General features: G+C 42.9%; 1 protein-coding gene across 2 annotated transcripts in view; it reads right to left on the reverse strand.

Annotated features, from left to right (window-relative positions):
* Window positions 1-12,019, reverse strand: part of LOC119161373 (nose resistant to fluoxetine protein 6) — an 82,905-nt gene that overhangs the window by 47,740 nt on the left and 23,146 nt on the right. For both annotated transcript variants that reach the window (XM_037413814.2, XM_037413813.2), the window contains exons 4-5: window positions 3,920-4,007; window positions 1,770-1,864 (exon numbers count right to left, since the gene is read on the reverse strand). In XM_037413814.2, the coding sequence (XP_037269711.2) occupies window positions 1,770-1,864; window positions 3,920-4,007 (183 nt within the window). The remainder of the gene's footprint in view (window positions 1-1,769; window positions 1,865-3,919; window positions 4,008-12,019) is intronic.

Below are 12,019 nucleotides of genomic sequence, written 5' to 3' on the forward strand. Positions count from 1 at the left end.
GACGAAACGCGTTTCGCAGTAACTAATTCTGTCTTCATAGAACCACTTTTGGACTCATATCTCTAATGCCAGGCATGAACTCTAATTACTTTGACCCTTGAATTAGGTTTAACACGGCCGCCCACCTAACGTACTTGGAGGGTCGGTGCACAACTCCTGCATCGTTCTGAAACACTTCAACTCGTTCATACGCTTGTTGAGACTTGTGAAGCATGGTTAAATGTCCTATTACTGTACATTTCGTCCAGTTTATTTTTCTTTACGCTGGGAATTTGTTGCGGGTTCGGTGGGTCGACGCGGTCGAGAGCACCATAACGTCACGGCTCTCTGCATTTTTACTAACCGAACGGGCGCTACCGAAGTGGACACTCGCACTAGGTGAACATCTCGAAAATAGCTCGCCAGGATTCTACCGCTAGGATGTCGCTAGCTGAGTTTTGCCTCCCGGTTTGACTTAGCCAAAAGCGATGCTTTCAGTTGTTTGCGGTTTAACGCGAGAGCGTTAGAAAGCTCGTGTCGCAGAAATTCCGCTGTCGGCGTTGGAACCGTTGGTTATGAGCGGAAATTCGTCCGAGAGTGAAAAATTGAGAAAGAAGCAAATTAAATAAACAATAAAATTTTTGGTCCCAGTAAAGATCGAACCCGTGCCGTTCGCGTGGCAAGCAGGTGTCCTACCACATAGCCGATATGTTACTTGCAGCTGCTTCGGGAAAACACACTACATAAATGTCATGTATATAGTGGAAGGACTTTCCTTTATGCATTTCGTTCGACAGGTGTCCCGACGAAAACAAGCCTATTCTGCGCTTTGTAGGCACATTTGGGAGGCCATCAAACTACGTCAAAAGAGGCCGGGATAGTGCAGCCATCGCCGCTAAAAACACACAGGAACTTTCAAACAGCTCTAAAAATGGGTAATCATGTCAATCTAGCGGAAAACATATGCTTTTCTAGAGGCATTAATCAAGCAAAAAGCGAATGCTAGATGAAGTGCTGCTATCTGTGAGGCATTGTGAGACTTTTTATGGCCTCCGAAGTGGCCTGCGCGCGGCGTATCTTTGATGCCATGGGGCTCTTCCTTTAGATCAAAAACCCGTATGTACCATTCGCGCGCGCTCGCTGGTACTATATCTCTCTCTCTCCCTGTGCGCGCGCTCGCGTGTGTGTGTGCGTGCGTGTGCGTGTGTGTGTGTGTGTGTGTGTGTGTGTGTGTGTGTGTGTGTGTGTGTGTGTGTGTGCACTTAGCGGTTGAAGCGTGCACTAGGGGCCGAATTTCGGTACCGCGTTCCACTATTAAAGGCGAAGCTTAAGGGTCCCCCAATTTTTTTTCCTCGCGATAGTACATACCTTGCTTCCGCAGTCTGCAATGTACGTGCTGTGGACATTCTGGCCTGTCGAGGAAGGCCTCCTCGATGTTTAAGAAAAAGTGCACACATTTCTACGATATGAAAACGGTGAAACATGCGCACAGCTGGACTCAGGCTGAGAAGTTTCGTGTTTGATTTGCGGAGGATGTATAAGTATGGCAGTTCAGGGTGTTGGATGGCGCGACGTGCTACCTAAATATAAGCTGCCTCAATGCGAGCCCATTGAGGCACCCTACCTTAATACGACTGCGCATACAGAACTCGCTTTGTTCTGGTGGGTAGCTACTTTATTTCATTTTTTAACTGATTAGCGCGCTCATATACGCAATTTTATGCGAATAGCAACACTTATGATTGTAATAATTATGTATCGTAATGATTAATCAGCAGCTTGCTACTCACGATCATGCTTCTTTCGGGGCAGGTTTCTTCGCTGGATCGCATATTCGACTATCGTAGCGAGGACCACGACAGATGCCAGGCAGCATAAAAATGCCCTGTAAAAAATTGTGAGAGTTATAAAAGACTTCGATTACAACTATGGATCTAGTATGTATGCGATCATGATGGTTGTTTTTTGTTTGTTTTTTTAATATATGTAGTGTATCCTGCAGTTACCTGTAACTCGCCTTACTGTCGTAGTTCTAAGGACTTTAAAGCACTCGCACACATGCAGGAGTTTTTCGTTTCTAAAAAAACAAAAAGGAGAATATGGAGTACTAAAGATATATGGCTATACCTATATCCACATAAAACAGGAATAAAAGTTTACACTAAACGAAAAAAAAGCCCACCTAATCAGAAACCTATCTCTTTCAAAAGTCGTTCTACACCATCTACACGTGAAGTTGGGTTCAGTTCGACGACGGGCCAATGTCTGAGCCTTTAAACATTAAAGTCAGTCAGATTCTGTTTATAAGACACGATGTCGTTGACGTGGTACAAGTGGGTGATGTGGTAATACGCGAACACCGCTTCATCTCTTTCCTCATAAAAGATTTCCGACCTTAAGGGTTTAATCAAGGTGGTAGGATATCACATGAATTTACCGGATATCCGCGCAAGAAAAAAAAATGAAGGAATAAAATGTTTGACATAATGGACTGTCTCCTTGTTGGATTCTTTTTTTCCTGAAGAGTTATCTGAGCTTCGCTATTGTAAAAACCCCGCATACGCTCGGAATTGCCGGCTCACAGGCAGAACGGCTGGGCTTTCAAAGATAGCTGCGGAGCTTTAAAGGTTTTAGTTGCTCGGGCTAGTGCGAACAATGAACCGGGGTCATGTGGCTACAATCAAACATCACGCAACAACAAGTCGCATGACTAAGATTACGCACCTACTAGTCACGTGACTAATGTCAGGTAAAAGCGTAACGTCTAGTCATGTGGCTAAATCATGGAACATTGCGTGATAACTAGTCACGTCACAAAATCTCACAAGCCATCGCGTAATAACTGTTCACGTGAATAAAAATCACGTAGCATCGCTTAAAATTTAGTCACATGACTGAAAATCCCGTAAAACTTTGTAACGTGATAAATATCACGCACGGAACATCGCAAAACAGCTAGAAATGTCATAAGTTACCAACTTAAACCTCGTATTCCAACTTAACCCCCCCCCCCCCCCCCACAAGTTTTTACGCCATAACTTCACGAGGAGCTTACGTTAGAGCTGTTCGCGGATTGGCAAAAGGCGTCGCTGGCGTCTCTGCACAAAGTGGAGTTGGACCTTTGATTTATTTTTACTCCTGTGCACTACGTCAAGTTTTCTCAAAACTCAAAACTAAAAAGAGCTCATGCCAGTTGATAGTGATGTGAACAAAAATAATGCCCCTGTAGTCACGCTGGGCACAATTGTGCACATTAATTTTGGAGGTGCGCGAAACACCGTGTCCGTTGAAATGACCTCAAACGCGTTGTGCGCATTTGTGCAGGTTTCCTGAGTAGACAACTATAGTGGTCATTTACCTTCATTGGCTCCATATTGCTACGGAGTATCACTTTACTGGAGACGCAATCACGTTCGACGATCACTCGACGCGCCGCAGACCAGGACCACCATCAGCTGTTTTTTTTTTTAGCTCAAAATGAGCACAGCAAAAAAAACAAAAGTGCTTCCATTTTATAAGCATAATAGTTCAGTCTATTTAGGAAGGCGTTGAATCTGACAGATTGCATAATTTATATAATAAATTACCCACAAGTTGACATGAAAAATGAAATTTGCGCAAAACAACCCATACCCCATTTTCTATCTTGGAATGTAGTAGTAGGCGCCTTGGAATCATGCCTATTGAATTTGATGCATTTACGAGCTGTGAATGTTATGTAGTGACTGACTGGGGTTAGCGAAAGCGGTCGAGCAATAGCGAATTGTATCTACAAAAGAAAACTTTGCGAATTCAGGCGTTGGCGTCCATTCCGGAAGCATAGAAGCATATTTAATGTTAACTTTGTAACCGGTGGTCAGTTTCAGCGATTGAGAAAGCAAAGCGTTCCATGCATGAGCACAAACAGTGTTATCCACTTGTGTGTAAATGTCTTGCTTACACTGTGCCCGCTTGGAGCTTCGTCATCTTTTTCGGGTCATTCGTGCGGCACCCGTTTACCTCTGTTGTGATGCCGTATGAACTCACCACTGGAAAGAAAAGAAATTAAAAAAATGATAACTTATCATAACCGCATGGTTACATAATTACTACCACACAAAAAACTCCACCCCTTTCAGCAATATCGCCTTATTTTTGGTATTATTACTACACACACTCATATATATATATATATATATATATATATATATATATATATATATATATATATATATATATATATATATATATATATATATAATTGGTGACAAAGATTGATAGCTGGAGACCATGCTTTTTTCTGACTGACTCGTACGTGTACACTGTCCTTTCTTGTTTTTGTTTTTCGTTTTTTTCTTCCTTTCTTCTTTTCTTCCTTTTTTTTCTTTTTTTTCACATGCACATACAAAGTGTTATCGTTCGCCTACCACTTGATGACCATTGAAGGGAAACAGACGAAGATTAAAGGTAAAAAGAACCAACCGACCCATTAACGGGAAACCCTTCCTTTACGCACGCCGCACGCTGACCGACCCATTACGAGGAAACCCTTTCTTTACGCACACCGTCACGGACCCTCCCGGCACCGCGGCGACAATCTTGGGTGGCCCGACACACGTCGACAACTGAACAGCACGTGATAAGAAACGTATGTGGACGTACACGGACAGTTGGTTTCGTTCTCAGTGTTGACAGTGGTTCTTCCTCTTTTTTACTTTCTTTCTTTTCTTTCTTTTCTTTTTTCTCCCTCTTTTTTGTTTTTTTTTGTTTTTTTCCCCTTTTTTTTAGTTTCCTCTCACTCGCGCAAACATGTTTCAAGGCGAGAGGGACGCGGCAGCAACGAAGTTTGGAAATTCATGTCAGTATCACTCATCCCCTGATGAAGGGAGGACCCCTCCCGAAACTGTTGGGAAACAAATATCATTATCCTTGTTGACAACGCTCCCGTTGTGCAATATCCCATACCTTCGCTATATATATATATATATATATATATATATATATATATATATATATATATATATATATATATATATATATATATATATATATATAAAGAAGTGTACACTTGGGGACGACTCGTTTTGCCGCGTTTGCCACAATACTAATGAGATACAACCAACAATATTGCCAAGGAAATTATAAAGACCTACAACCAACAATATTGCCAAGGAAATTATATAGACCTACATCCAACAATATTGCCAAGTAAATTATATAGACCTTTATTACAATTGTAATGCCAGTGTGAACAAAGAAAAGTGGGTAAAGAGAAAGAGACAACTTGCCGCGGGCAGGAACCGAACGTGCGGCCTTCGAAAAACGCGTTTGATGCTATACCAACTGAAATACCACGGCGATTATCCCTCCTGCAACTTTATTGGGTATATATGTGAATTAAACATGGGAGTTTAAGTCAGTGCCACCAGTAGCCATGGCAGCGATTGTGTCACACTCTATATGAGCCTTTTTGGCGTAACGTACCACTTGAACTTATTACGAGCTGGCAGCTGACCAATGGTCCCTCGTATGCAACCTAAAGGCACCACGTCTGCCAGTATGAGACCCTCGTTAATGAATTAAGGAAAAAAGTGTATAATAAAGGGCTTGTTTTCCCGCGTTTGACACAATACTAATGAGATCCAACAAACAATGTTGCCAAGGAAATTAAAGGGAAATTTATTAGACAGACTTCTAATGTAAATGTGAAGAAAGAAAAGTGGGTGAAAAGATAACTTGCAGTGGGACAGGATCCAAACCTGCGACCTTTGAAGAACGCGTTCAATGCTGTACCAACTGAGCTACAACGGCGGCTATCCTCCCAGCCACTTAATTGGGTATATATGTAAACTAAACGAGGGAGTGTCAGTCAGCTCCAACAGTGGCCATGGCGGCGAGTGTGGCTCTTTATGAGCCTGTATGGCGTCACGTAGCACGTATACTTATTATGAGCTGGCAGCTGACCAATGGTTCTTCGTATACAACTTCAAGGCATCAAGTCTGCCAGTACGAGACCCTTGTTATTGAATTAAGGAAAGAATTGCATACTTAAGGGCTCCTTTTTCCGTGTTTGACACAATATTAATGCGATCTAACAGACAATAATGCCAATAATTCCAAGAAAAGCATAGCGGAAGTTATTAGACCAAATTGTAATGTGAATATCAAGAAAAAAGTGGGTTAAAAATAATGTGCGCGCGCACGCGCGCGCGCGCGCGCGTGTGTGTGTGTGTGTGTGTGTGTGTGTGTGTGTGTGTGTGTGTGTGTGTGTGTGTGTGTGTGTGTGTGTGTGTGTGTGTGTGTGTGTGTGTGTGTGTGTGTGTGTGTGTGTGTGTGCCACTGTAAACAAATACCCCTGCTGTTGTATGATCAGTTCGCTATCCCCATTAATATTTCTTTACGTTTTACGCCCCGAAACCACGACATGTTTAGGAGGGACACCGTAGTGGAGGGTTTCGGAAATTTTGACGATCTCTTTTTCTTTATTGTGCACTGCCATCGAACAGTACACGGGGCTTTAGCATTGTGTCTTTATGAAAATGCGACCGCCGCGACTGGGATCGAACCCATACCTCGCCGTGGTGGTCATGTGGCTAAGATACTCGGCTGCTGACCCGCAGGTTGCTGGATCAAATCCCGTCTGCGGCGGCTGCATTTTCAATTGAGGCAAAAGTGCGGTAGGCCCGTGTGCTCAGATTTCGGTGCACGTTAAAGAACCCCAGGTGGTCAAAATTTCTGGAGCGCTCCACTACGGCGTCTCTCATAATCCTACGGTGGGTTTGGGACGTTCAACTCCACATATCAATCAATCAATCCATAGGGTCTAACCCGTGACCTTCGGTTCAGCAGCCTACCACCATCTTGACTACACCGCCGCGGCAGAATTGAAACAGCGATCGTTTGCCTTCGTTCTCAGGTGGTCCATAATATTAATTGTTATCCATGAGGATGTTGTTGCCTTGTGTGAGTAGCTATTCCGGGAAATGAACAGATTTATTCATAAAGGGTTCACTGAGGGAAACTGCAAAGATATTACGCGAAATGTACAAGCACCTCATATTCACACATCTTATTAGGGCACATTAAAACCTGCTGCTATCACCCTTATTAATGCGGTGCCAATATGGCACGTTCGTCAAGCCTATTTCAACATAAATATACAAAGTAGATGATATGGGTATGATTTAGGGTGGGGCGGGGTGAAATGAGACACGGGCCAAAATGCGACGTTTTGACTTTGCCGGCCCCTGTAGCTAACACAAAAACTTTTTTTTCTTTTTTTTTTTCAGCGATAAGTGATGGGCCTTATCTACCTTTTCATGTGTAAAAGTTGATGATTGTTCACAGCTTTTGCGCCGGAAAAGTTGCGCAGCTGGTGTCAGTGTGTTCGTGACCCGTCCAAAAGGGGTGAAATTCTGCTGCGAAATTTTTGGATTCGTGCATGACGCTATTCCTGCGTTAGTGCAGTAACGTAAATAATTATTTGGTTACTTTAGACTATGAGCTACACAACACCAAAAGTTTAGATCGTTTCGTGTCCAGAGACAAAGCAATTTTCTTTTTAGTGCTTGCATGTGAGAGAAGCAAAACACGATGAAAAGGCATCCAGTTGCCTTTGACTGTGTCTTATCAATAAACCATTAACTTACACTAGTTATATATTATATTTCTTTGTTTTAAAGGGATCGGACATGCAAGAAAATATTATACAGAGCTTCGTGGGAGGTAAACGACACAAAAAGCACAGATTGCCATTCAGGACATGATTCCCTCCATTCCTACTGCATCAAGGTTTTTCAATGCTTTCAAGGAGGCTCTCTAGGTACGCATAAAAATTGCCGGCATCTCCAAGTCAAGTCGTGCACAAACACGTCTTGGGATTGAGTTTCAACAAGGTTTCTCCAATACCCTAATAAACAAGCGTTAGAAAACTTCTGAATCTATTACAGCTTTAAATTCATTGCCTCACAAAATCCAGCGGACGAAGTTAAAAGCCATGAAATGCCTAAGAAGTTCTGCATCAAAATGGCAGAAAAGGTGAAGAAGATACATCAAAACATATCTAGCCTCCAATTGACGAATAATCCAACGAGGTGCAAGCGTTTAACAAAACACAACATTAGCACAAAGAAATGCTGGCGGTGTTTGATCTTCTAGGAGTTTCAGAGCAACACAACACCGCGTTCTGTTTAGATTATATCCGTGGAGCCCAACGACTGTAAGACTGTGTGAGCGCCCACAGGATAAATTTCAAGTCTTCCTACTGCAAAAACTACATGAATGAATTTTTTCAGTGTCTCGTTTTGCCCCACGCAGCGTCTCGTTTTGCCCTGCAGGTTGGGGCAAAATGAGGCATCTGGAGGATTTTTTTATTTTATTTTAAAACAATGTTTAGAACAGTGGCAACATGGCAATATACAGTACATACCTTGTACCCAAAGGAAAGTTCCGGCATTGATGTTTCTTAGTAAGGAGTGAAGTAAAAATAAATATTTACTATATTGTAAAATTTTTGTCGCATTTTATCCCACTCTACCTTACACGTGACTGCATCAGGCGCGTATAGCTATTGTCGCAAACAAACAAAACTACACATGAGCTCTTGCTGTTCCCCCACGTCCTACACAAGTGACAGATCAGTTTTCGTCCACACATTCAGCAAACATTCATTGATATGCATTGTGTAGGCAGCTTCGCATTAACATAAACTGATCACCGCGTGCAGCCGAAGAAGGATAAACTGGAGATTGCTGGAGCGGAAGCTACCGAAGCAATAGTGAAGTCGCCGCTTGCCACTTTGCATCGCCCCAGACATCGAGCCTTTTCATATGGAGTTCACTGACAAATCTAGTAGTTTGCTATGTAAATATAAATGCTGGGCTTAATGTGTAATAGAAGCTGGTTGTCGTAAGCGAGCATATTACTTTGGACTGTGCATTAGGGATGTGCATAGGTGGGCAAAGTCAGTCATGAGTCCATCAAGGCAGACTCACTCAACCTCAGATGGGGCTGTTAATCTGTCTGAGCAAGTTCTGATGTGTACTATTTTAGTGATTTGGAGTTCGAGGGAGTCTGGTTACGGAACATTTTTGTGGGTCTAAGTCTAACAGGGTCCCTCTGAAGAAAGTTTTGGTGAGTCTGAGTCCGAGTGAGCCCTAAGGGTAAAGTATATTTCTTGAGTCTGAGTAAACACCACTTTTCAACCGACCTATGGCTGGATTGATAAATCTTAATCGTTATATGTGCTGTTATCACTTTTTGACAAGTATCCCCACCAACTTTCTCAAGCGTCAACCCTTTCAAACCTATGGAGATGTGGCCGCCAAATGTTTTTCCCAGACGTCCAGATTTTCCTTTCAAAACAAGTAAAACAAACGTAGACGTCGAAGAATGAATTTGCGGCATAACTAGTCCTCGTAAGCTAAAAAAGGTTCTGTTTTTTTTTTTCGTTTTGGTAAATAAAAACATCTTTTCGCCCTTTCAGCAGTTTTTTTTTTGTCGGCCTAGTATCAGGTGGCCGAGATTTTACTTCACTTACAAGATATCATCATGTACGCAAACCTGTTTTTTTTTAATAATTTCTGTGAACAATTGGAATGATCGCTACCACCTACAAGACAATTGAGGTTTCTTAGTGAATATAAATTCGGCCGCAAGAAAACAACCACTATAGATACTGTACAAAAAACTTGTTCACTTCACTACAAAAATTGTCCTAATTCGTAATGTGTAACAACTAGCTTAACAACTGACCATATGAACACTATCAATATTCTGAACAGAAAAGCGACATAAGCCTAGTATTCGGGAACACAACTTCAAGCAGGGATTTCACCTGAACAGCTGACGTCACCGTAATGTAGCTTCTTGAGGCGGACCAGAAAACACAATCAACATCTTCAAGAAGCTCATGCCAGCTGATACACTACTTGGCCTTGATCGCGGTGGGAGAATACTTCAGGCGAGTGAACACCGGGACTATCCGCTGCCCGGTAATATTCGGGTTCGGGCTGGAAAGTTATCTACTCGAAGATTTGAGTGTGCAAATGTGTTTTAAATTTTGTTGCTGTTTCAAAGACATGTGACCTCTGTTAACATACAGATACTTGTTTTTTTTCTGTTATGAATCACTTCATGTTTCCTATGCCCCTCCTGTCTGGACCAAAACGCTGGTCTGCAGTATTTCTAAATAAATAAATAAAGTAAATAAAAATATTCAGCTTATACTTCATCATATCGCACCCACCTCGGCAATCGTCGAAAATCCACACCTGTATTCCGCTTTCGCTGCGAACTACGTGGGTTGACACAGCTTCTCGATCGCACTTTTTCTGACTGTTAGGATTCGTTTACGAAAACGTTTGTTGGAGAAAACAAATGAATGAATGACTCGAGATGACACTTATTGACGCTCGTTTCCTTAGGGGCATTTTTTGGGGGAGGGGGGGGTGTACCAACACACAAAAATTATGAAAGAGATGCGGTTGATCGAAAGAAGGAAAGAAACACTGACGTTCAATGAAAAAAAAAAGCTATAGTACAGTGACAGCGAAAGTGATCCATTTTCTAGGAGACCATGGCCGCAATCGTTTTCGTCACACCTGCATGTTTCCGTTCACCAATAAGAAACTATATTATCTTTTATACCAGTGCCACATGTGTACTTCTGACCGGCATCAGTCAGTCCGGATAGGATTTTCTGGTCGCTATCGAGGCGCAGATTATGATGACCTTCCTGTTTAACCTTTGACAGGTAACCCGATCGCTAGTTTCTATGACAACAACGTCAAAACACAGTTCTAACTATTCCCTTTCTTATGTTTCTGTTATTGTGGTAGATGAGTCACTCTTGGTGATATTTAATGGTACTGGCATTGCTCAAAGGGTTTCTTCAGTTTGGAGACCACTGCGCAAAGCTACTGTCACGCCAAGTAGATGAACACATGCTTAAACGTTCCACCATCCACGAAGTCATTGTAATATGGGACGCTGTAAGTACCTGTGTCGTATACCGGCTCACACGCACGAAAAAAAAAATCACAACACAGACGGACATGCCACAAGCGAAACTATATCAGATGCAAGCGTACAGCATGTTATTATGCGTCAGAAAAACATCCGCATCGTAGAACTCTCCATAAAAACCTTTATTTATTAGCATGCCCCACGTATACGACCATTGAAAAAAGCTAATCTTTCGATGAATTTTTGCCTCAGTGTTCTTAGTTTTATTATTCTATTTTGAAAAAAAAAAACTTCAGCACTACTAAGGCACGCAAGCTGCCGCAAATAACCCGCCTCCATTAAATTCTGCGGCGCGCCCGCGGGAGCATCCGCGAAAAATGACGCCACGCGCCGCGCGTACGGTAAGCGGGCGAGGAGAATCAAGGAGGAAACGCGCACGTGGAGGAGAGTGTCGTTACTTTCCCAAGATCAAGGGGTTTTATGCCCCACTCCCCCGTCCCCCCTTCGATGTAGGAAAGCCCCATACGTGGGAAAGTAGCGGCGCTCGTTTATCGTCACCACAACACCCTCGCTGCACTGTCCTCCTCCTCCCTTATCACCCCCTCTTTAGCGGCGCCGTTTTATGTGCGTCGCATGGTTGATATCGCGCGATAACCCAGTTTTCTCAGATTTGGAAACCGTCACCCACGTGCCGGATGTGCTTTGCGGAGTTTGCCAGCAGCTCGCCACGAGTCTTCAGTCCGGCGGGCCATCTATGTCATGCCGCAAATGAGATAATCGGTCCATCCCCGCCAAGCGGTCGCTCCGCGGCGTTCGCTCACCTAAAGTATGCTTGCATCGTGACCTTGAGTAAGTCAAGTCGGAACTTAAAGACTCGGGGAATTTTTGTATGCCAAAGTAAACATAGCACAGACGTGAGGCGGCAGATAGTGTGCACTTCCCACAGGTTTTCACGTTGGCACCGAACACGCATCCGTTATACGCACAATTGATCGCAAAACCAGAACGGTATGAAATCTTAGCGTACATTAAATTCACACATTGCTATTATCTGAGCAATTTCAATTAACTCAAAGAGCCAATCTGAATTACTTAC

The sequence above is a fragment of the Rhipicephalus microplus genome, unplaced genomic scaffold, assembly GCF_043290135.1.
Source record: "Rhipicephalus microplus isolate Deutch F79 unplaced genomic scaffold, USDA_Rmic scaffold_65, whole genome shotgun sequence".
In the NCBI taxonomy this organism is placed as follows: Eukaryota; Metazoa; Arthropoda; class Arachnida; order Ixodida; family Ixodidae; genus Rhipicephalus; species Rhipicephalus microplus.